Consider the following 26,011-nt stretch of genomic DNA (forward strand, 5'->3'; position numbering starts at 1 on the left):
TCAGAGTTACAGCTGCTGGCCTACACCACAGCCATAGCCATAGCCGCTCAGGATCTGAGCTGTGTCTGTGACCTACACCACAGCTCACAGCAATGCCGGATCCTTAACCCACTGAGCGAGGCCAGGGACTGAACTCAAGTCCTCATGGATGCTAGTCGGATTTGTTACCACTGAGCCATGTCAGGGCTCCCACCAGACAACTTTTAACTGAGTAGAAATGAACTTCTATCTTGTTAAAACAAACAAAAAAGGAGCAATAAGCCACTCAGCCTCAGCCTCTCCCTACGTTAGACCATTCTGTATACTGCTGCTATCTGCTCAGCTTCAGTCACATTATCTACCTACTAAAAAGCCTGCCATGGCCAGTGAATTAACTTCAGACTACCTGATATGCCAATGGAAAACTTTAATTTGCTCTTTATCTGCCTTTCCAAACTTGGCTTTGATTGCATTAAAATGAAAGCCTCTTAGGAGCTGCCCAGTGGCTCAGTGGGGTAAGAATCTGGCATTGTCACTGCTGTGGTTAGGGTCACTGCTATGGCATGGGGTTGGGTTTGATCCCTAGCCTGGGAATTTCTGCATTCCATGGCACAACCCCCCCCCCCAAAAAAAGCCCCAAGACAAGAACCTCATCTTTCTCATTTCTGTATTTTCATTGACTAATATGGTGTCTGACACACAGATGCTCGATAAATATTTATAAATTGAATCATATCTCCTTCCTGCTTATGTCATCAGACGAACCTGCATCATGTGTTTTCACCTCTGTGCAGCTCATGGCTCTTCCTTCACCTGTCAAGCTCCCTCCCAACCAAGTTCAAAGATCACCTCCTCTGTGAAGCCCTGATCCCCTTCGCTGGAAGTGACTTCTCGCATTTCTGAACTCAGGCAAACACTTGGGGACTTTACTGTACTTTCCCTTGTGTTGTGGTTATTTGTGTGTGTCCTGCTCTTCGCTCCCCTTCTCCTCTAGAGAGCCAGCTCACTGATGGCAACGATGAGGTTGTGATCCTATCTGGAGTCCCCTACGTGCTAGCTGCACAATACCCTCCACATAACAGATTCTAGACGAATACGTTTTGAGTAAATATTACACTATGGAATACTGAGAAACCATTAAAAAGAAAGACCTGGAGCTCCCACTGTGGCGCAATGGGGTCAGCAGCAACTTGGGAGTGCTGGGATGTGGGTTTGACCCCCAACCCGGCACAGTGGTTTGAGGATCCAGCATTGCTTGCAGCTGTGGCTCAGCTGTGATCCTGGCCTGGGAGCTCCATATGCCACAGGGCAGCCAAAAAAAAAAAAACCAAAAAACCAAAAAAGCACCAACAACAATAAAAAGGAAGACCTAACTATACTAACACAGAAAACCTCTAAGACAAATATATATACCTTTAAGTTAAAAAAGAGAATAAAAGATGTGATATGAGCCCCTTTATATTTTTAACTCCTCTCCAAATATGTGTAGGTATATACATTTAGAAAAGGAACTAAAGGGAGTTCCTGTTGTGGTGAAGCAGGTTAAAAACCAGGGAGTTCCCATTGTGGCTCAGTGGGTTGGGAACCTGATACAAGTATCCGTGAGAATGTGGGTTTGATCCCTGGCCACGCTCAGTGGGTTAAAGATCTGGCGTTTCCACAAGCTGCAGTGTAAGTCACAGGTGTGGCTCAGATCTGGCGTTGCTGTGGCTGTGGTGTAGGGAGTTATTTGGCCCCTAGCCCGAGAACTTCCATATGCTGCAGGTGCAGCTGTGATAAGAAAAAAAAAAAGGAACTAAAAGTATGCACACCAAAATAGCTGAGGGTGGCTACCTTTCGGGACAGAGTGAGCAAAGGGGGACAAGTTCCACATATGGGTACACAACATATATGTACGATTTGGATCTTCCGCATTAAAAATTATTTTGGTTACAAAAATAAAATTTTAAATTAAAATACTGAATGAACAAACAGGACATACAAGCAATCCAAGGCAATGTGTGGGAGGTGTTGAAGGAGTTGTGCTAACAGAGGTAAAGAAGCCAGACCAGGAAGGAAAAAAAATGTCCTTGTGATTAAAGAAGTCATGGGCAGCTTTGCAGATCTTAAAGGAAAGTGATATTTTTAAACAACTGAGAAAGGCTATAAAGGCAGAGGACCAGGTATTTGGAAAGAATGAACAGATCATTGATTCTAAAGTAAGAGCTTTAGCCAGAAGAATATACAGAGGTAACTGGAGAGGGAAGTAAGAGAGCTGGTTGTGGAGCACCTTGAATGGCAGTAGGAATCCTCTGAGCAAAAAGGTGACCACACCCACTGTACTGAGGCATCAGTACTGGAAAGGCGTCGTGAAGGTGGAAGGCTACTGTGTCCGGCTCTGAGGCTTTGTTAGGGAATGTGAATAGGAAGGGGCGAGAGGATGGCAGCAGTAAAGCGCAAAACTAAGACAACAAAGTCGCCCACAGAGGGCAGCACAAGCCCACTTGGATCCAGAAGGGACCAGGGAGGAAGGCACTTTCTCCTTAAGCAAGTTAGGAGGAAGCTAAAGGATAGAGAAAGATGACCCTTCTGGGAAAGGTAGGGGAGCTGACCCAACCCTCGAGACCCAAGTTAATCAGAGGGCCACTCCTGGAAAAGCTTCCACCCTCAAAGGTTTCTGCGTCAGCAAGTAGGAGAAACTACCACAGATTCCTGGCTTCCAAGACTCATGGGGCCCTCACCATGCCCAGCTTGGTTAAGGACACTGATGTTTATTCATTCATCAAGGCTGAGTGCCTATTATGTGCCAGATAATAAGAAAGGCATTGCTTTTTTTTTTTTTTTTTGCTGTGCTTACAGCATGCGTAAGTTCCCAGGCCAGGGATCGAATTTGTGCCAAGAGCAGTGACCCAAGCCACAGCAGTGACAAGGCTGAATCCTTAACCCGCTGAGCCACCAGGGAACCCCAAGGTACTGCTTTTTAAATGGTTTCAATATGCTTATCAGAGTACAAATAAATTAATTTTTTTTTCGGCTGCACTCATGGCATATGGAAGTCCTGGGCCAGGGATCAAGTCCCAGCCATAGTGGGTTAAGGATCTGCTGGGGATAAAACCCTCGCAGATGAAGAGACAACTTGGATCCTTAAGCTGCTGCGGGAACTTTGAGTATTAATACATAAAAAGCTTGTGAGTCAGCATATACACGTCTGGGTTCAAAACTGAACGCCACATTTTCAGGAGCATGCATACCCTAGCCAACTAGATGTTTTCTTTCTAGGTATGGTTATGCACTCATAACCAAGAAGGATGTGTCACCTCCCTCTCCTACTCTCCCCTTTGGCTGTTCTAGCCAGGGAGGGATCATCCTATCAATGCAAGATCTGGCGTAGGCAAAAGCAGAGGTTCTCCATCTTCTATTACCTAAAGCCAGTATTCCTATACTTAGAAAAAAGCTAGCATCCAAATCCCGGTGGTTCAAAGCCCCAAGCTAAGCCCTCCCACCCTTAAAAGGCCTTGTACTCAATTCTGTCCTAGGAGTACTCTCAACAATAAGGGAGTGCCAGGTGGACAAGTTCATTCTCAAACCTCTTGCCTGGCCCGGACTAAGCGTCCAGACTTCCGCAGAGACACCTCTCAATGCGCCTGGTTTGGAGGAAGGGTTGGGGCAGGAAAGATGCATGCGCAGAATGGTCCGCTCTGGGCACAGGTAGCTAGAGTTCTGGCTTGAGTGTTGTCTTGTTCTACATTCAGCTCAGAAGGCAGAGCTGCTCTTGGAGCCCAGGTCCTGTCTTCTGTAGCTCATGGCCATAGTGATACAAACAAGCAGACACTTACCTTCAAGCCTTGACGGCGAACAGTTCTGTCCCAAGGTCCTCACTTCCAGACCTCCAACTACTGCTTTTAACTGCACTGTGCCCTCTACCATACTCAAGGCTCAGATTTCCTCAGCCCTCACCTTTTCTTTCCTTTGCTTACGAACTCAGGGCCATCCTTACCTATCCCAGCAATCAGGGCCAGGAAACCGAATTTGGATAAAAAACCTGCAGAGGAAAAAAGGCATCTAGATCCTATCACGCCCCAGTGACCAGGTTAGAAAGTAGAGAACTGGACTTTGACTCTTTTACTTCCACACCCATCTGAATGGGCAAAGAGGCTGTCCTTAGTATGATGACTGCCTGTACGAAGACACCACACCCCGCACCAAGCAGCAGCAGGGAGGTCTCCCCTCAACTCCCCATGAGGTACACTCTGGTTATCCCAAAGGATTCCAGAGCTTCCCAGAAAAGCAAATCTCTGGTCTCTCCTTCAGTACAGTGGTTTGATTCCATTCTTAGCACAGGTCTGGAAGGTCATAGAAGATACAAAATAAATACCTGTCGATGTTCTGCCCTGACCAATCTAGGGACCTGAAACTGGAAAAACGTGCTGACTCCCCAGAGCCTTCAGACCTTAGCTATACCTCTACTCCGAGAAACACATACACACTCCCAGTCTCCCTGTCACTGCCTCCATCTCACCTGGACCAATCCAAGGCCCTCCACTGGCTTTCTCCAGGCTCCTTTTAGAAGCTCCCTTGCCCAGATTAACCTGAAGTGGATCCTAGGCCCAGGTCCTCCACCAAGCCATGAATGAAGAGCTATTTTGTGTTCTGGGAAGATAAGGTTGCTGTTTATCCTAAGATCTGGATGCTAAACATTTACCTTCCAGGTTAAGTCTCCCTTCCATCCTCCCCACGTTCTCTCCCCAAAAGCTGTAAGGTTTAAGGAACTGCCACAAGACAGCTTCCTCCACCTTCTTCCTGGCATCCTAGGGCCAAGTACCGGGTGACACAGCGACGAGGTCATCCTCTTCCCCAAGATGTTCAGGGGCCAAAAGACCCCCGCTAGCCTCCCATCCAGCTTAAGTCCTCTCTGTTACCATCATCTTAAGGGAGGATATAGGTCTATTTATTAGTATACAAATAAAGTACTTGGAAAAGTGCTCCTAACTCATCAGTAGACTTAGTCACTAAGTGGGACTATTTTTTCTTTTTGTCTTTCAGGGCCATACCCATGGCATATGGAGGTTCCCAGCTAGGGGTCAAATCGGAGCTGTAGCCGCTGGCCTATGCCTCAGTCACAGCCACACCAGATTCAAGCCACATCTGTGACCTACACCACAGCTCACGGCAATGCCAGATCCCTGACCCACTGAGCAAGGCCAAGGATCAAACTCGAGACCTCATGGATATTTGGATTCATTTCTGCTGCACCACAACAGGATCTCCTACCAAGCAGGCCTTTCAAGGACCCTCAAGGAGGAAAGCACCATCTGACTTTGAGGGGTAAGTGGGCAGTGTTCAAAGCTTAAAGGGTTAATGTGGTGATGTCTGGTTGGAGTAGTTAAGGGTTTCGTAAGGGCAGAAGCACTGGTCCTTGAGGGTGATGGCTTATTTTAACAGCAAGACAGGTTTCAAAAAGGAAAACTGGCAGGGGAGGCAGCAAGGAGGTAAGTAAATACAAATGAAACACTTCATATTGGTACTCGGGGCTCTCAAACTTAGTACATGCCAAAATCCCACCCCTTCCCCATAACATCAGGTTGGGAAGACCTCTGTTCTCAAAGCTTAAGAAAGTGGTAAGAGCAGGGAAGGCCTGTCTGGCTTACCCAGACCTCATCCACCAAAGAAAGGGCAGCACCACCCTCTTCTCTGCCTGAGTAATAGCAAGAAAGGAACAGAGTAGTGGTGGGGGTGGGATGGGAGGACAGAGGCTGGTCTTTTTCCTCAAGACATCCATGGAATATCTGGATGGGGCTTGGCCTCCTGACAAGAGGGAACCGCACACCTAAAGCAAAGGTGATGCATGGCCGTGAGCTGTAAGGATGATCAAGGTCCTTATACTACTCAGGCCTTTCCCCTTCAGGCTTCCTCACTGTTAGAACTAGATGGGTGAGCAGACTCCAGTGGATAAGGGGACCCTGTTCCAACTGGGGGCACCTGATGGACAGGGCTGGGGAGATCTGAGTGGAGGCAGTGTGAGCACACCAAGTTCATAGCCTATAGCCACTGAAATCCCTAATGTCTACCAAAAGGTGATACACATGGCTAAGTGCGGGGTTAAACCCTTTAGAACTAGAAGGGCAAAGTCACTAAACCCTCACACTCTGATGCCCAACTCATTCAGGCTCCCTCTTGGGATCTGAAGGGAAGAAGTAAGCAGTGTGGGGATGAGCCTAAGTTCCTCCCTAACCTCACTTTCCCCAATCAAGGGTACCCTTTAGGAGTTCCTGTCATGGCTCAGTGGTTAATGAATCCGCCTAGGATCCATGAGGTTCGGGTTCAATCCCTGGCCTTGCTCAGTGGGTTAAGGATCCGGCGTTGCCGTGAGCTGTGGCGTAGGTCACAGACACGGCTCGGATCCTGCGTTGCTGTGGCTCTGGTGTAGGCTGGCAGCTACAGCTCTGATTAGACCCCTAGCCTGGGAACCTCCATATGCCGCGGGTACAGCCCCAGAAAATTAAAAAAAAAAAAAAAAAAAAGGGCACCCTTTACCCTTCTGCTGAGAGGAGCAGTCTGCAGAGAGGGACCAGAAGCAACACTACCCTCACCATTAAACACTGTCCATTGGCTGCTGCACATCAAGGAGGAAGGTCTGCTCCAAAGCTGCATAAAACAAGTTTAATTTCCAACGAGGGTCACAGTCATCGCGTATCCCACATTTTGAGCAAGGAGAGAGAAGGTGAGTTATAAACATATACAGTCTACATTCCAGAGGAGGAAAAAAGAAGAGAAAAACCAGTTCAGAACTGCAGTTACCACTACAACACCACAAACTTTTCGGGGGGGAACAGGGAAAATCCCCAGGGAGAAGAGAGGCTGGAACAAAGGAAAACATAAAATTAAACCGACCCGAGGAGAGGAGGGGAGGGAGTGGGCAGAAATGGAATGAGACACCCAATCCCAAAAGACCTTTCAGGGGAATGGGAAAGTAGAAAGGACAGCCCTGCCCAAGGCCTAGCAGCCAGGGTCCTACCACGATCACTTACTGCCCCCTGCTGGACAGAGCCTCAAGCAGCACCAAGGCAACCTCCAAGGCTGCTTCCTAACATCCTCGGCCGGCTAGTCCCTGAAGCCCCCACACCAAGGTGGTGGTGGGCCTAAAATGAGAAAAGACCTATTTGGGACTGGCATCTAACTAAGGAGGGTCAGAGAGGGAGTGAGGCAGGAGAGGCCAAGTCCTCACCAACCACAAAGATACAGAGTGAGGGCTCCTTTGTAGGAAAGAATGAAGGAAAGGGGAAACAAACAGGCAACAGCAGTGAGAAAGTTGAGAAGGCAAAGGAGAGTTCCGGGAGGGAAGAGGCCACAGGGGCAGGAGCAAAAAAAAAAAAAAAAAAAAAAAAATCTGATGAAATGGAGGCAAAGAAAAAGTGTGGAGGAAAGCATCTGTGGGGTCAGGGGAATGAATACGTGTTAAAAGGAAAGAGAAGCTCCAGCAGCCGCCCCCTCACCCCCACCCCACCCCACACCCACACACACCCACACCCACACACACACACAGGCCTAGAGAGCAAGAGACCTGCATGCATCCACTGCATCCTGGGTAACACACTACTAAGGAGCTGGCACTGAGGAGGACACCCCTGGAACCTTTCTTTCACGGTTCAGGCTGGGGTGAGGGAGGGGGTACTGATGGCCTGTGGTAGACAAAGGTGGCAGGAAGCCTGGCCCCATGGGGTGGGGCTTGGGACAGCCCTTCAGGGAAGGTCCCTCAGCCATGCTATGGGGGTTCTGGGCCCTGACCGTAGCAGAAAGGTTATGGGTGGCTGTCTTGGAGCTCAGGGCGCAGCCAGCACACACAGGAGCCCACAGAAAAGCCACGGCTTCACAGAAACCGCAGAAGTCAGGACCCAGGCCAGGACCTCAGGGACAAGCGCCTCCTGTAGCCAGAGACACAGTAGCAGCAGCTTCTGAACAACTACATCATGATGGAGGGAAGACTCTGAGCCTGCTGCATCCCACAGCACCAGCGACCACTTCAGAGCTCCATTTCCTCCATCCCAATGCCCAGATCCATTTATGGGAAGTGGGTGAAGAGGGCAGGGGAAACAGTTGGGACGGAAAAGGTAGGAACAGTAGGATGGTCTGAGGGTCCGGAAACAGAACAATTTGCATCCTTCCACACATTCTGGAGTACAAAGAACTGGAGAACAGGGGGATTGATATTGAGGTCTGCTATGTCACCCCCACTTCTCGCTCGCCAGGAAACCACCCAGCCAGCTTTGGCCAGGCTGGCAGAACTACTGGGGTGAGGAAACTTCTGACAGGACAGAAGAACCACCCAGCCCCAGGATCAGAAGATTGGGGGAGGGGGACAAGAAGGCAGGAGCAGGACTGACCTGCACCTCACCTTCTCCTAATAACAAAAGGATGAAGATGGAAAACCTGAGGCCCTCTCCCCTGTGCTCTGGACCCCAAACACCCCACAGTCTTGCTGTCCCCACCTCCCACCTGAAGCTCCTGAGGAACAGATCTAAGGATGAGGGGGAGGATCAGCTGAACACTGTGAGCTGGTAAGACTGAGTGGGTTCCTCTCTCCTTCCCACTAACAAGGCAGGGCAGGATGGCATCTCCTTGGGAACACTCATCTAGAGAGAAATGCCACACACCCGTCCGTCCTAAGTGGGGTGGAGAGGGGGTAAAGGAAGATGGCAGCAGGAATTCATCATCCATCCTATCCTCCAGGAAAGCTGACCTGCAGACAGGACAGGAACCAGTGCAGCCTGGGGCAGCCTTCCCTCCAGCGTGGCAGGGGCAGATGACAGCCAGAGTGGGCAGTGTCCTGGCTCTAAGCTCTGAGAGGCACTCCACCTCCTCCACCCCCTCCTCGGCTCCCATATATATCTCTCTATACAGGTATATACACGCGCACACATGCACGCACACAAAGAGAGGCCCGTGCAATTTCCATGTAGAACAGGGAGAGCGCCAAAGGGACGGAAGACGGAGTGGGAGAGGGGCTCGTGGGGAGAGGGAAGGGACTCAGATGCCAAGAGCACAGCAACCGGAGCCAAAGGAAGCAAACGGAGAGAATACCCCACCCCACCTCCCGAACCCCAGAGCTTGAGGGGGGGCCACCCCATGAAACCATAACAACCTTGTTTTTGTTTTAAATCCGGTAAATTGGAATGATTCATCATCAGGACAGCAACTGGGACTGGTCACGGACGGGGGGAGGGGAGGGCAGGGGAGGCAAGGCTCTCGTTGGGCATGCGGACATGATACCCAGGGCCTGGCCACGCTGGCAACAGGAAGGAAAGGGTAGGGCTGGGGCAGGGACAGTGGGGGGATGGGGGTGGTCGGACAGGGCTGCCTGGCTCTCACTTCTTGTTTTTGAGCTGATTGGCCAGCCAGTCCAGGCCTTCGTACAGCCCGTCCCCACTGGTGGCACAGGTGGCCTGAATGTACCAGTTGCGGTGACGCAGGGAATGCAGGCCCAACTTGTCTGTGATCTCAGCAGCGTTCATAGCATTAGGCAAATCCTGGAGCACGAGGAAAACACAGAAAAAGGAGCCTCAGGATCTTTCAAAGGCTCTAAAAGAGCCACCCATCGACCAAAGGGATGTGTACCAGCACCCTCTCATCCTCCTTCGGTTAGGAACCCAGAGCAAGAGCCTCAAGAGCTACCTTGGATTTAATCACCCTAGAACTCCAGATCCAAGGCACTAAAGGTCATGCCACCGAGGAGCTGGAAACCAAATCCGGGGCTGGCAGGGAAGTGGAGAGGTGATTCAGACCGGGCAAACAAGCGGGTCTGTCCGACCACAGAAGCAAGGGCTGGGCCACTAAGGTGGACAATAGGGAAGATAAACAGGGATTGGAGGTGAAGTACCTACCACACCAATCCCTCCCGATGGACATGTTGCTCATTAAAGCTGCCACAGGGACAGAAAAGGGACCTACAGGAGCCAACTCATCTTGCTTCCTGCACTTTCAAAACTGAGAGCACAGTCACAGGGCTTTCCACACAGTAAGACCCTATGCTTTCCCCGGCCAGGCTGCCCTCTCTCAAACCCAGGGGTAGGGAGATGTCTCACCTGTTTGTTCGCAAAGACAAGGAGCACAGCATCCCGCAGCTCATCCTCTGCCAGCATCCTCATCAGCTCCTCCCGGGCCTCATTTACTCGCTCCCGATCATTGCTGTCGACCACAAATATCAACCCTGGGGAGGCAGAGCATGGGCTGCACAGAGACGAAAGATCAACTCCCCTCCCCCACCAGCAAAAGACAACACCCTCCTCACAGCCTCCAAATATTTGCTCCCTTTTCTCCCACGCTTCGGAGCTGCAGCAGGGTAAGAGTCAGCTGCTGATAACCAAAAGCAAACAACAGCCACAATCTTCGCTCACACCCAACAGCCCATGCCAGTCCACGGGAAATTCATATGCCCTACCTTGGGTGTTCTGGAAGTAATGTCTCCAGAGAGGCCGAATCTTGTCCTGGCCACCCACATCCCAAACTGTGAAGCTAATGTTCTTGTACTCCACTGTCTCCACATTGAACCCTTTGGAAAAAGCAGACAATGGTCACTTAGCCTGAAACCGCAGGCCTGCAAACAACGCCCTGGGGGGTTTGTTCCTGTTTCCCTAGTCACGGCCAGGGCCCTGCAAGGGAGAGAAAGGTAAGGCTGCCTCAGGCCTGGTGTGCCTTGGCTTAGGCATGTAAAGGTCCAAAAGAAAATCTGAGAGAAGTGGAAGATGACAAAGAGGGCCAGGCCAGGAAGGAAGTTCTCATCACCTGGGCAACGTGAGACAACCTTCCCGCCTCGTTCTCTCAGTCTCTGACTCTCCCTCCTGCAAAGAAATGACTCAGCCCCACTCCTGTACCTTGGCCACCAGAATCTGCCTCAGCTGAGACGTGGGGCCTGGGAGACAGAGTGAAGAACAGGAAGTGAGCCACAGTCCTAGAGCCCCCAACGCAGAACCAGCTGATGATGATGATCTGGAGCCCCCTCCACAGGGCAAACATTCTCCCTCCCACAGGCAGGTCTTAACTGGGATCAGGGCCACCAGGGATCTAAACTGAAACAATTCCAGGCCTCTGGCAGGAACATCAAAGCCCTTCACCTGCTTTTCAAAAAACAGAGAACAAACCAGCTCAGAGCCTGAGGGCCACCGTTGGGTGCCAGGCTGCGGAAGTTCCTGCATCAGGGAGCGCCAGGGTAGGTGGGCAAACTGCAGCCCCAGCACCTGCTGGTGAGCTAAATAACCACCCTCCCCGAACCCCACAAATTGCAGGGCCCTGCCTGGTGGCCAGGTGGGGGGATCTAGGAATAGGCCCCCGCTCTGGCTCAGCTGTTGGCATGAAAGCCTACATCCGAGCCATGCCCTTACCAATGGTGGGGATGGTGGTGACGATCTCGCCCAGTTTCAGCTTGTACAGGATGGTGGTCTTCCCCGCGGCATCCAGACCCACCATCAGGATGCGCATCTCCTTCTTCCCAATCAGGCTCTTGAGGAGGTTTCCAAAGATATTACCCATGATCACAGCAGCTGCTTTCTGAGGACAGGCGGGTGCAAGGAGGGGCAGTGGCAGTCTGGTTTTGGTCTGGTCCCTGGTATGGAGGGCTTGATTCTAGGCAAAAAAAAATGTCAACTCATTACCACCATCTGCTTGTCAGGCTTTTGTATGAATGAGAGTTGCCAAAGTCATGGCTGGAGTTCACCCATGACAAACTGAGAGCCTGACGGTACTAAGGGTACTATGAAGAGCAAGGCCCACTCAGACACATCCTGAGCCTTTGGGAGCAGAGACAAAGCAGTGCACGCTAAGGACCTCTGCTTCTGCCAGTGACTTTGGAGGAGCTACTACGCCTGTCCTTATCTGCACCTGTAAGCAGAGGGGGTGGAACAAGACGATTTCTAAAGTCCCTTCGGTCTCGACATCCACACTATACCCCAAGGCATCGAGAGATCATTACTGCCGCTCCCTCCCCCCACCTTACCCTGAGACTTCTGGAAAGGGTGGGAGAGGAGGGAGTGGAATGAGGAGTGGCTCTTTGTGACTCCCGACAAGGTCCAGGCTTGCCAGGTTCCCAAGGTTTACGCTCTCTGCTCTAATCAAGAGACTCTGCTTCTTCCCTTCCTATACTTCCACACTTTCCTTCTACACATCAAAATTCATGAGGAGGAACTAAGAAAGCAACGCTCTTAAAAGAGGCTGAGGCTTTCCACTCTTTGAAATGCCAGCCGCTAAAATCGTGCCCTGTTCATACAACACCACACAGAGCTGGGAGGCGGCAGGGGGTGAGGCTACCCCTCATTCCTCACCCAGGTAGGTCTGAGGCTCGCTGTGGCCCATCCCAGGACAGCAGCTCCACAGGGTCACTTGCGCTGAGGCAGTCCTCTCACTCCCTGCTTCTCCTCTAACCCCTTCAGTCTAGTCTCCGCAGAGCAGCCAGACTAATGTGAAAGCCCAAATCAGGTCATGTGGCTCCTCTGTTCAAAACCCTCTCTTGGCTTTATATCTCCCTTAGTAAAACCCAAAGCCCTACCATGGCCTACAAAGTCCTGCATGATTGGCATTCCTATTTCTGTCATCAGATATCCTACCACTCTCCCCTCGGCTTTCTCCACTCCAATTCCTCAATGCTTTGCTGCCTCAAAGCTTCTGTCTTTGCTATTCCCTCTCCCAAACAACCTTGCTCGAGCACCCCCTCACTTCCTTCAGGAGTCTATTCAACTGTCATTGTACCAAAAAGGCCTTCCATAACCACCTATAACACACACACACACACCACTCTCTACCCCATTTATCCCATTTCACTTTTCTGCACAGCATTTATCACCATTGCACACGTTGCAGATTTGTTCCTTGCTGTACTGTTTTTCTCCTCCCACTAGAATGTCAGTCCCTTATCTATTTTGTTTCTTGCTGTGTTCCTGGTACTTGACTGGTGCCTGGCACATAGTAGCGGAATAACTGAACTAACTCTCAAGGTCTCTACTAACCTCACTGGCAGCTCACTCGGGTTAGACATTTCTGCCTGGTACATGATGAGCAAAATGAAGGGAGCAGCTAGAACACCACAAAAGTCCAAAATGCCTATCTGCCCACCCCACCCACCACCCCCGAAACAGAGAATCACCGAGTCATTCATTCCCTGTCTTCTTTCCTCCCTTCTCTATGGCTCAGGACAGCCACAGAAATGAATCTTTGAAATAACAATGAAACAGGGGATCAGAATCACCCATGCCAGCCAGTTCTCTGTGCCTGCGGGAGACATGCGTCAGTGGGCAGCTTATTCAGCAATCACCATATGCCAGCTGCTGGCACTCTCTATACAGTCTGAGAACCAGAGATGCACACACACACCCCAAACCCAGCAGGCGAAGGAACAGGTCAAGACAGAGTGCACCCAAACCCAAGAATGTGAAAGGTGGATGGGAGGAATCCTATTTACAAGGGGCCTGGTGGGAGTTTAGCTGTTTTTTCAAAAACTATTTCAGGCTGGTTTTTTTCCTACTCTCCTCAGTTTGCAGCAAATTCCAGACTAGTACAAAGGAGCCAGATCAACAGCCCCTGGAGACCAAAGTACTAGTTTGTCCAAAAAACAGAAACGACGAGTGCTTATGGAGTGTTTCATCTTCAAAGGCCGCCCCAGACATCCACTAATGAGCCAGGCGTGGTACTCTGGGTAGTTCTGCAGATGAGCCCTGCCCCTGACCTAGAGGGCTCACACCCCAGGGGGAAGGCTGGGCTCAACTTCAGCCAAATCGCCCACTAGCCACTCTTCTTGCCCATCCTGCCTCAACCACCCAGGCAGACAGATTCCCGAGGATTCCTGAGGCAGGAGGGGACACCTGCCCAGCTAACAAGATCAGATCCCATTAAACTTGGTGATCTGTGGTAGTCAGACTTTTGGTTCTGCTGCCATCACTTCCAGAAATTTAAACTTTCCCCAATCCTTCCTAGTTTTTAATCTTGGCTCTTGCTCAGGTGTCCTTTCCTTCAGCTCCAGATGATACTTTGCTTTAAAGCTTAGGTAACAGGCTTTGGCTCAGATTCTGAATTGAATTTATACTGCACGTTTATCTTGCTGTCCTTCATGACTGGAACTATCCCTGATTGGCAACTGTGAGTAGAGCAGAGGCTGAAGATGCCCTTGCCCCAGAACATGCATACACTATCCTTTTGGTTTGCTTCTTTGCTAAGCTAAAGTCTTGGTTCAAAAGCTGATCCCAGTGTTACACTCATTTCTATTTCCTGGCATGCTACGTAAAGGCCCCCGAATTACCCGAACCACTCAAGTGGCACTGACTTAAATTGTGGAGCTGCTTCTTCTAAGCCTGCGCATTTACGGCCTCCTCAATTTAGCTGTGTACTCACCATGGGCAAGGACTATGCCTTTTATTTATTTTGGATCTGTCCTCATTCCCACTGCCAAGCCCACTACAGGAGTTCAACCAAGCACATTGACAGATTTAAGCCTCATCTGAGGATGGCCTTATATCATTTCTTCTGACCTAGCAGTACTTGGTAGCTCTGTGTAATGCACAGATGGTTGCTTGAGTATCCTGTCAATTCTTGGCCATTTTCCACACATACTGACCCCAAGACTGGTTTGAGAAAGCCATGAAAGAGCTAGAAGACTAAAATTGGTGGAATTTCCTCTTGCCCCTTAATACACAATGGAGCTAAGAGATAACTAATGAAATATCCAAGTACTCACCATGTGTCCCCCCTGGCATCCCAGGGCCTTGAAATTAATGGACATTACAGCTCCTCTTTAATATAACCTAACCCTAATCCTAACTCAGAATAGCATTCCAAAGGGGATGTGGACAAGAAGTCTTGGCTTGTTTTGTCCTTGTCTGTTTCTACCCAGCACGCTGCCCTTATCACCAGGATGGTGAGAACTTTCTGCTTTGTGCCGCAAACACAAATCTTTGGCTATATAGCCAATTCTCAGTTTCACCATAATGCATTCCTAGAAAGAGCTCTGGGAAGCAGAATGGCAAACAAACAAACAAACAAACCCTGGATTGTTTCTCTATACCTACCATACAGCCTATAGTTATTCTTCTTTGCCACAAATGGCACTCTTGTGTCAACAGGGCAAAATGCCAGGAATCCATGGGCTGGTAGAAACAGGAAGTGGTTAAAACTGAAGGTGAGTGGCTCCAGATGAAAAATGAAATACAGTAAGAGTTCCCACTGTGGCACGGTGGGAACTGTGGCGTCTTGGGAGCACTGAGACGCAGGTTCGATCCTTGGCCCGGCACAGTGGGTTAAGGATCCGGTGTCACCGCAGCTGTGACCTAGGTCGCAACTGCAGCTTGGATCTGATCCCTGGCCTGGAAACTCTATGCCACAGGGCGGCCGAAAAAGGAAAAGAAAAAAAAAAGAATATATCTCAATATTCCATTTTACAGTTACAAACTTTGTTATCAGCGGTAAAAATAAGAATAGGAGCTCTAAAAGTGTGTTCTAGTACAATCTGTGTGGGACATTGCAGGAATTCCATCCGGCACATTGATCAGCCTCACCTGAGGATGTCCACTGGCGACCATTTACCTCCTTCAACCCCTCCCCCCACCCCACCCCCGGGAGAGGCAGGTGGCTGCTGTCACTGATCGGTCAGGCATCATGACTTGAGGCATGCCTGCCTCACCCTCCAGGTGATTCTGAGACTCACGGCCTAGTCGGCCACACTAGCAAAAGCTAGATCACGAAGGGCCTTAAAGATCACTCCTCCTTCCTGCCTCAGGCCTGTGTCCTGAGAGATCTCTGAGGGGACTCCATGTCCAGAACATCCTCTGCAGACTGCACGGGTACAGGGAAAGGACGACCAGAGTCCCCCAAACCCTCTGCTGCCAGGCAGGGTGCATTAAAAGCAGCTTTATTCCCCGATAATTTTCAAATTGAGCTATCACTAATAGAGATGCTATTTTTAGCACAGCCAATGGAGCAGACCAAAAAATTTAAGGAAACCAAAGCAGGATCTGCCTGTATTTAGTTTCTTTAGCACAGCTGGCTTGTGACCTCTGTAAACTTTCCAAGTTTTTGTCTCAAGAGCACTGTAATCGGCACACAAGAACTCTGAGATCAGTATCTCAATGACTTCTATGGGACACAAAATTTCCCAAAGCCAAGAAACAGCTTCTGACGTCACTTTCCATCCATTCATTAGACACGTATTGAGTATACTGAACCAGGGATACAAAGGAAGAGAGTTTCTGCTTTCATGAAACTCAGTCAATGGGAGAAAAAGACGAGGAGACAGAGAATTACAAACAGTGAGAGGATAAGAGTGGATTAGCACACAATATTATGGGGACAGAAAGCTGGAGCAGCCAAGACTGGAGGGTAAAGGACAATTCTCAGACATTATTCTCAGGTCATACCTAAGCTGACTCTTAAAGGAAGAACAGGAAGCAATCAGAAAATACAGAACAGGGAAGGTGGGAGAGGGAACAGTGTGTGCGCAGGCACAAAGACTTGAGTCAGAAAGAGCATTTATTAGCCAAAGCCAGGTGTAAATACGAGGTCGTTTATGTGGATGCAGCATGATGAGTTAAAGGAAGGGATGAGGCTGAAGAAAGACGCAGAAGCTAGACTGAAGGGCTTAAAGATCATACTGAGTAACATGATCAGATAAGTGCTTTAGAAAGACTATTCTGACGGTAGTTTAGGGAATAAATTAAAAGGGAGAAAGACTCGAGGCAGAGAGACCACTTGGGAGGTATGGTAAGTAACGAAGATAAGAAATCACAAGTTCTGGAGTACCCGTCGTGGCTCAGCAGAAACAAATCTGACTAGTATCCATGAAAACGCAGGTTTGATCCCTGGTCTTGCTCAGTGGGTTAAGGATCCAGCGTTGCCGTGAGCTGTGGTATAGGTCACAGACGTGACTTGGATCCCACATTGCTGTGGCTGTGCCATAGACTGGCAGCTGTAGCTCCAATTTGACCCCTAGCCTGGGAACCTCCATATGCCACAAGGGCGGCCTTAAAAAGCAAAAAAAAAAAAAAAAAGAAAGAAAGAAAGAAAAGAAAGAAAGAAAGAAATACAAGTACTGAAAGAGAGGTGGCAATAGAAAGGACAGGACAGATTTGAAACATCAAAATAGCAGAATGTACAGGATTTAATGACTGATTAAACAAAGGAAGAGGAGAAGAGTCAAAGATGATTCCCAGGTTTCTGGCCTGCATGATTCAGTGGCACTTCTTGAGACACAAAACACAAGAGGAACAGATCTAAGTTCCTTTTTTTCTTTCGGTCTTTTTAGGGCTGCACTTGCAGCATATGGAAGCTCCTAGGCTAGGGGGTCAAAATGGAGCTATAGCCGCTAGACTATGCCACAGCCACAGATATAGCAACGCAGGATGAGAGGTACACCTGTGACCTACACCCCAGCTCACGGCAAAGCCAAATCCTTTTAATCCACAGAGCAAGGCTGGGGATCAAACCCAAGTCCTCATGGATACTAGCAGGGTTCATTACTGCTAAGCCACAAGGGGAACTCCTTTTTATTTTTTTAGTTTTTAAAATTTTTGGCCATGCCTGCAGTATACAGAAGTTTTCTGGCCATTGATCAAACTCATACCACAGCAGCAACCCAAACCACTGCAAACCACTGCAGTGACAACACTGGATCCTTAACCTGGTGCACCACCAAGAGAACTCCCAAGATGTTTGTTTTTAGATTAACACTGATTTTGAGGTGCTAAGGTATGAAGCTCAGGAGAAAAGCCTGATCTGAGTATTTGGAATTATCTGCAGAGATAGTAAGTGAAGCCACCAGAGGAACCAAGAGAATCCAGGATGGCAGCAGTTACTGGCTGCCTACCCCAACAGCCATCTTCCTCGTCTTTCTTCTAACAGAACCCTGAATTTGTTCTGATGTTGGCGTGGAGGGGGTATGAGCTACCCCTCCCCAGCCCTAAGGTATGAAAACTGATCAGCTGAAGGGATGTGGGCATTCCATTTTTCTTGCCAGTGACTGAGTCGCAAATGGTCAGGCATTAATTCCAGGCAACAAGATGTAAGGAAAGTCTGCTCGGAGTGTCTGGGAAAGTTTTCCTCAATCTTAAAAGAGAACATATGTCAACATTCTCTTGCCCAGCCTTTGGATGTTAATGTAGAAGGGTGAGATGCTATATGAAGAGACAGCTGTAAGAACACTAGGATGTCAGAGCTGAAAAACAGAGAAAATCTGGATCCTTAATAACACTGTTAAGCTGACAGATTAAAAAGATAATAATAATAAAAAGTATTCTTGGGAGTTCCCCTCGTGGCGCAATGGTTAACGAATCCAATTAGGAACAATGAGGTTGCGGGTTCGGTCCCTGGCCTTGTTCAGTGGGTTAAGGATCTGGCGTTGCCCTGAGCTGTGGTGTAGGTCGCAGACACGGCTCGGATCCCGAGTTGCTGTGGCTGTGACGTAGGCCAGCGGCTACAGCTCTGATTTGACCCCTAGCCCGGGAACCTCCATATGCCGCAGGAGCAGCCCAAGAAATAGCAAAGACAAAAAAAAAAAAAAAGTATTCTACCCTTGGACCTGCTTCTATCTGTGGCAGAATATACATAACATAAAATTTACCATTTTAATTATTTATAAGTGTTCAGGTCAGTGTCATTAAGTACCTTCATAGTGTTATGCAACCATCACCAGCATCCATCTCCAGAACTTTTTCATCTTCCCAAACTGAAACTCTGTACTCATTAAACAATAATCCCCTTACCCCCAGCTCCTAGAAACTACCATTCTACTTTTGTCTCTGAATTTCTAGACTTCTCATAAATGTGGAATCATACAATATTTGTCCTTTTGTGTCTGGCTTATTTCACCTAGACTTCTTGCTGTATGTTTAATGAATCCTTTTATTGTTTGAGCCACAGATGTGTTTTCTATCTTTTGCAACCGATACATCCTAATTGATACAGCTAGAGAGAGTGTGTAGAATGAGACAGGAGAAAAGGGCCAAAGGCAGAAACCTGGAGCACATCAACATTTAAAGCCATGGGCAAAAAAAAGAGGCCAGGAAAAAGAGCAGGAAGCAACCAAAAGGGCAGAAAGGAAATCGAGAGAGTGAGACATCACAGGCACCAATGAGGAAAGAACATTTTTAAAAAAAGGAAAGGAGTTCTCCTGTGGCAGGTTAAGAATCAGTGTGGTCACTGCTGTGGCGTGAGGTGGATCCCTGGCCCAGAGAACTTCCACACACCGCAGGTGCGACCAAAAAAAAAAGAAAAAGAAGGGTCAAAGGCTGGGCTGTAGAAACGCCATATTAAGATAAGGCCTGAAAGATACCTGTTGAACTTAGCTACTAGGCAATCAGTGATGACCTTCTGTTATAAATTTAACTAAAACTAGGCTCCACTTAATTAGCAGTGTTTAGGCCCAAGTCACAATCCTTATGCCAGTTTCCCTTCTAGTCCGAGAAGACGACTCCAGTACAAGATAACTTAGTGGAGGCCACAACATCAAGCGAAGAAGGCTTCTAAATAGCCTAGCAGAGATCCAAACACCTGGGAAGGGTATGGCTTTTCCCATGGACATCCCTCATCAAATGAGTCAGAACAGAGCATCTGGTCAGTTTCAGAATATATGACCTACCTAGACAAAACAGTGATGAGATTAAAAACGTAGTGTCATTTGTTTTCTTGGAATATTCTGTAGCACTGTCTTCTAACCAAAGCTTTCAGCTTGCCCTATGCTCAGAACCTGACCAGTTTACAACTGCTTCATCTCCTGATATTTGATGGCTGCTCCAATGTCCACATCTACAGCCTGAAATATCCAGAACACTGAACTTGCCTAATCACAAAATCACTGATTCCGTGAGTAATCAGCCCAAAGCCCTAGTAAACCTTTGCCCCAATCTGGTCCCACTGTGCAGGTCAAGATGGAGCTGCCAGTGAACAGATGAAACAGGAGGCCATGATTTGGACACGGCCACTCTTCACAGAGCAGCCTAAGGATACAGAGGACAGACAACTGCCTGCCCTGGGGGACAAGCACCATCTGTTATCCCCCAGCATCTCAAACACACTTCTACCCTAGCACGTACCATAGAAGGTTTTCTTCACCTTCGTGTGTTTTGCTTTCCAGAACTGGAACTTCCCAAAGAATGTGCCTTTAATGCAATACAGGTCAGCTACAGATACTGATCCCATCAATACTGGACGGTGAGGCAGGGCTTAGGGTGGCTGGAGCCCCTGGGACAGTCACCTCAGGTTGCAAGCAGCTATGCCTGTCTCACTATTACCATTTTCTCCGTATACTGTAGCGGGAAAAAGCTTGAGAAGTACTTCAACAGACTATCAGCCCCTTGCCAGGAGGGACCACGCCTCATTCATATTTCATGTTCCCAGCATCCAGCACCGTGACTGATCTGTAGCTCGTGACTGATATGCAGCTAGTAATTGACATGCCTGTTGTTGAGCATGAGTCGACGGAAGATGGCAAACACTTGGAGTAGAGGAGGACAGGACTCTGTGGGTGATCTCCAATCCTTTTCCTGTATCTGACAAACTGGGAAGTGGCTTCCATGCTCTCAGAGCCCTAGAGTTCCTGGGATAGGACACAGAGGCTGCCTAGGGGAAAAGGAGAACTCCAGGAAAGACTCTTATTAGGCTCCACTACTCTCCACCACTACCAGAGCACATTCACTTTTATCCATTTTATGTATTAGACTTCAAAAAAGATTTTATGGGAGTTCCCGTCGTGGCGCAGTGGTTAACGAATCCGACTAGGAACCATGAGGTTGCGGGTTCAGTCCCTGCCCTTGCTCAGTGGGTTAAGGATCTGGCATCGCTGTGAGCTGTGGTGTAGGTTGCAGACGCGGCTCGGATCCCGAGTTGCTGTGGCTCTGGTGTAGGCTGGTGGCTATAGCTCCGATTCGACCCCGTAGCCTGGGAACCTCCATATGCCGCGGAAGTGGCCCTAAAAAAGGCAAAAAAAAAGATTTTATGTAAAGTTTGACTGCTTTTTTAAGAAAAGCGGGGGAGGGGGACAAAACCCCTGCAACAGAGAGAAAACATTCTTCTGCATCCTGAACTATGGTGAAATTTAAACATTCAGGCTTGACACTATTGTGTTTAAGTTCATAAAGGACAGCTAATGGCAGACTCTCACCAGTTAATGGTGGAGCTAAAAGGTACCACGAGACGTGCCACACCTAGTCATCTCACCTTTCTTCTGAAATCTCGAGCCCCTTCTTTTCTGGTCCATATGGTGCAGTAGATCCTTTGCAGAAATTCATGACAAATCTCTAAGAGCTTCATAAAATCTCTACCTCAGTCAGTTCTTTCTCAGATGACAATACAAAGCTTTTAAACATTTCTGGAACTTTTTCCAAATGCTCCCCATGTCCTTTCAATATCAAGAAGCTTGGGAGTTCCCATTGTGGCTCAGTTGGTTAACAAATCTGACTTGGAACCATGAGGTTGCGGGTTCGATCCCTGGCCTCCCTGTTTAGTGGGTTAAAGGATCCAGTGTTGCCGTGAGCTGTAGTGTAGGTCGAAGATGCGGCTCGGATCCTACGTTGCTGTGGCTCTGGCGTAGGCTGTCGGCTACAGCTCTGAATAGACCCCTAGCCTGGGAGCCTCCAGATGCCACAGGTGCGGCCCTAGAAAAGACAAAAAAAAAAAAAATCAAGAAGCTTCATTAACACTCTACCTATATTTGCAACAGATGTCATAAAAAGGATAGTAGACAGAAGTACAGATACCAGAACTCTGGACCTGAACACAGTATGTTCTCAAACAGAGGCAGACATTTAAAGGAGATATGACTAAGTGAAAAGACTGGCCCAGGAAATGGAGGATGCTGAAATACTGACTGAAATCTAAAATAAGGGGACCCAGGAATCAGTTTTCTTTTTTTGTCTTTTTCTGGGCCCGTACCCTCGGCATATGAAGGTTCCCAGGCTAGGGGTCTAATCGGAGCGGTAGCCACCGACCGGCCGACACCAGAGCCACAGCAACACCAGATCCGAGCCACATCTGTGACCTAATACCACAGCTCACGGCAACGCTGAATCCTTAACCCACTGAGCAAGGCCAGGGATCGAACCCGCAACCTCATGGCTCCTAGTTGGGTTCGTTAACCACTGAGCCACGATGGGAACTCGCTCTTTCTTTTTTTCTGGCCACGACTATGGCATGTGGAAGTTCCCGGGCCAGGGATCAAACCTGTGCTACAGCAGCGACCCAAGCGGCTGCAGTGACAACACCAGATCCTTAACCTGCTGTGCCACAAGAGAACTCTGGGGCCCACAAATCTAAATGCCCAACCTAGGTCGATCAGGGTGCTCTTTTTTAGAAGAGTCAACCACCGTTACTTCAGTCATTCTGATTTTTCTAACATGAATGCTATTCTTGAGCCCCCACAGCCTCACCCTACATCCAAGTTGCTGGTTCAGGGACCCTGCCTTGCTCCAGCTTTACCTCCCACTCAGGCAACAGGAGCTGCCTCTGTGAGGCTGATGCTGAAAAAAGATTTCATTGCTCATGAGCCTACGACTAACACAGAGAGTCACGGTAACAATCATCCTTCTACACAAGCACTTCAGGCGGCAAGTTGTTCTTTTGTAAACCTCCTCTTCTTTAAGGCAGCCCTGAGTGCTCATGTTATTATTACTATTATGATGATGATTATTAATAGCACTTGACATTTACTTGGGGCTTACTATGTACTTTGTATAATACTAAGTGTTTTACATGTATTCCTCAGTTTTTTTTCTTTTTACCGCTGCACCTGCGGCATATGGAAGTTTCCAGGCTAGGAGTCCAATCGGAGCTGCAGCTGTAGGTCTACACCACAGCCACAGCAACACCTGATCCAAGTCACACCTGAGACCTACACCGAAGCTTGTGGCAACGCCAGATCCTTAACCCACTGAATGAGGCCAGGGATCAAACCTGCATCCTCGTGGATGCTAGTCGGGTTCTTAACCCACTGAGCCACAACAGGAATTCCTGTATTATCTCATTTAATCTCATGCCAACATTATAAAGTAGGTACTATCATTATCGCACTCTTTACAGACAAAGAAAATGAAGCAGAGAGGATAGATAATTTCGCTAAAATCATACAACTAGAAATTAGCAGAGGCAGGATTTGAACCTAATTTTGTCTGGTTCCAAGGTCCACACTTAATCAATTACCACACCATTTTGCATCTTAATTCACCTGCAACGAAACTGGTGAAGGGATTTACGCTGTACACCTGAAACAAACACAATATTGTAAATCAATTATACCTCGAGTTGTTAAAGAACGGTGAGGCGAGCCAAACACAGTGATATGTTTCAAGTCTCAGGCCTCTTGGTCTCTGTTTCTAAAGGTATATGGGGAAGCAGATTCCACAATGTCCCTCAGTTACTGACTCAGCTTTAACAGTCCTAGTTTTAAAGGACTTCCTCCTACGAACCAGCAACTCCCACCCACTGTCCTGAGTCCATTTCCTCTATTGTGACTCCAATGGAAAAGAGTAGCAGAGATGAACACACACAGTAAGACCTTTTGTGCACTTAAGACTGCACTTCCACTCCTGCCAACCTGCTGTCTGCCCTCCTTAACACTTGAATTCAGTTTAATAATAATGGCTACCATTCACTGGCACCTCGGACATACGATGGCTCCTTTCTCCCTAATCACCAGGATCCCAATTTGCAGATGACACTCTGAAGGACTTAGATCTGATAGAGAGACTCCCTTGCCCACAATGGGGAAGCAGGATATCTGAGATTTCAGATAAATAATAACTCTGTGTTCTAATATTTTTCTTTCTTTTTTTTTGTCTTTTTGCCTTTTTCTAGGGCCGCACCTATGGCACATGGAGGTTCCCAGGCTAGGGGTCCAATTGGAGCTGCAGCCACTGGCCTACACCACAGCCACAGCAACGCGGGACCCAAGCTGCGTCTGCGACCTACACCACAGCTCACAACAATGCGGAATCCTTAACCCACTGAGCAAGGCCAGGGATCGAACCCGCAACCTCATGGTTCCTAGTCGGATTCATTAACCACTGCGCCACGACAGGAACTCCTAATATTTTTCTTTTTGCATCTTCGCTTCATTATCCATGGTTGTTCTGGGCTTCTTAGGAAGATGGACAGACCAAGGACTCTAAATTACAAAAGCTAAGGACCTTTATGCCCTCATTCAGCTATCTTCGGGCACTCTCCCTGATGGCCAGGCCACCTCTTTCTCTTTCATTAAACTGTGGTCAGAAAACCTGAGTTTTACTCATTTACATCCTGAGTGCCTACTGTGCACAAGTAGTATGGGAGGTAACAAAATGGCATCCAACTCCTATACTCAAAAAGCTGCTTCTCTTTGGAAAAGCAAGACATACTCAAAAGAATTTTGACTAAACAAGCTAATAACTCTATGCTAGGAGACCAGAGGCATGTGAATACGTGATACATAAGAACCCTTCCCAGCTGAATCAAAGGTCAATGATTCATTCTCTGAAAAGGTGAACTCAACGGATCAGCTTCTTTCTCAGAATGAGCTTTTAAAGACATGTTATTCAAACTCACGTCTAATGTACAATGACCAATTCACTGACCCATTCCAGTCATAGTAAGTGGAGACACCTGCTCCAACAACAAGCTCCAGACAAAATGGCAGCAAAGATTGTCACCACCTGATAAGGGACAGGGAAGGAAACACGCAGAGACTAGATTCTGTCCTGCTGCACTGACCCAAGCAATCAGACTCCTGCAGCAGATCTCCTATCAAATAAAACTTTCATGCCAAAGACCAGGGATGACCCAATCAATGGCGGCAGAGACAGGTTTTAAGTTACACTTCTCCCTCACCCGATGACCTCACTATTTCTTCTCACTCCTGACCACATACCACACTCCCCCTGGCCTGGCCAGAGGGAGACTGGCAGTAATACAACCCAGAAAGAAGGGAACTCCCCCAGAAGAGGCGCTACCACTTTGCTCATCAAGTGGTTCGTTTTAACAGGGAATTCCACTCCCTCCCTTCCTCCCTCAAGCACTGGTGTAAGCAATGGCTCCATTTTCTGTTCCGGGAATCCTGGTACTTCCTAAAGAAAGAAAGCGGATTGGAAGACACAAACTCAGAGCCAGCGACAAGATGCTCCCTCCTCCTGTGAGACCGCCCCCGCTTCGCCTGGGGGAGGAAGGCACCACCTCTCTTCTCCAACCAAGATCAGATCCCCCTCCCCCTTCCCTGCCGCCTCCCCTCCTGCTCCTCACCTGCTGCCCTCTTCCCAACCTGCGGTTCCCAAGACCCGAAAGCACAATCTCTACCAGAACAGTGCCCCTGCGGTGCCCCACGAGCCTGCGTTCCCGGCTAATCCCTAAACCCCCTATGCACCCCTGCCCCATGATGTGGGGGGAGGAGGTGTCACCATGGCAAGCTTCTCTCTGATCCATTACTAAGGTGGAGGAGGAGCGGGGGCAGGAAAAAAGCGACATTCTCTAGCCCTTTAATAGGAAAAGGATATAAAACAACCATCACCGCTCCCACGTCACCTCTCCCTGGACTGCTCTCCTCCCCCTCAGCCCCAACCCCTCAAAAGCCCACCTCCTGCAGGCGAGGGGAACCTAACTGCAGGCCAGGTCGCCTCCTTGTGCGAGACGGAGGACAAATCCGTGTGCGCCCCCCACCCCCACCCCAGCTCCGCGTCCTTCAAATGCGGGGGCAGGCGTGAGGATGGCCCAGAGGCCCCTCTCCGAGCTCTCGGGTGGGAAGGACCCCACCGTCCGATGCTAGGCACTGCCGTGCGAGCTTGGGGACGGGAGGGGGGGTTGCTCTATCCTCTCAGCCACCACCCCGAGCCTCTCCTCTACCAGGACCCGCCTTCTCTCCTCAGCCCCTCACCTGTTCCTGCTCGCAGCTCTGCCGCTGCGGCCGCCGCCTCCGCCCCCGCGGGTTCCGCTCGGCTCTCGCTCCACTCTCTCCGGCTCCCTCAGCCGATTTCAGCGCTGCTGCTCCCCTGGCCCCGCTCCCAGCTCCCTCCTTCCTTCCCACCACCTAGCACCGGAAGCCGCGACGGCGACAGGAGCTGTGCGCCGCACC

General features: G+C 49.0%; 1 protein-coding gene across 1 annotated transcript; it reads right to left on the reverse strand.

The window, feature by feature from the left end:
• Nucleotides 1-6,604: 6,604 nt before the first annotated feature.
• Nucleotides 6,605-26,011, reverse strand: ARF3 (ADP ribosylation factor 3). Its single transcript, XM_047786505.1, has 5 exons — nt 25,814-26,011; nt 11,334-11,574; nt 10,394-10,504; nt 10,038-10,162; nt 6,605-9,482 (listed from the first exon to the last, which is right to left on the reverse strand). The coding sequence occupies exons 2-5, from the start codon at nt 11,479-11,481 to the stop codon at nt 9,321-9,323; spliced, it is 546 nt and encodes a 181-aa protein (XP_047642461.1). The 5' UTR covers nt 11,482-11,574; nt 25,814-26,011; the 3' UTR covers nt 6,605-9,320.

This window comes from Phacochoerus africanus, chromosome 7 (assembly GCF_016906955.1).
Source record: "Phacochoerus africanus isolate WHEZ1 chromosome 7, ROS_Pafr_v1, whole genome shotgun sequence".
Taxonomy (NCBI): Eukaryota; Metazoa; Chordata; class Mammalia; order Artiodactyla; family Suidae; genus Phacochoerus; species Phacochoerus africanus.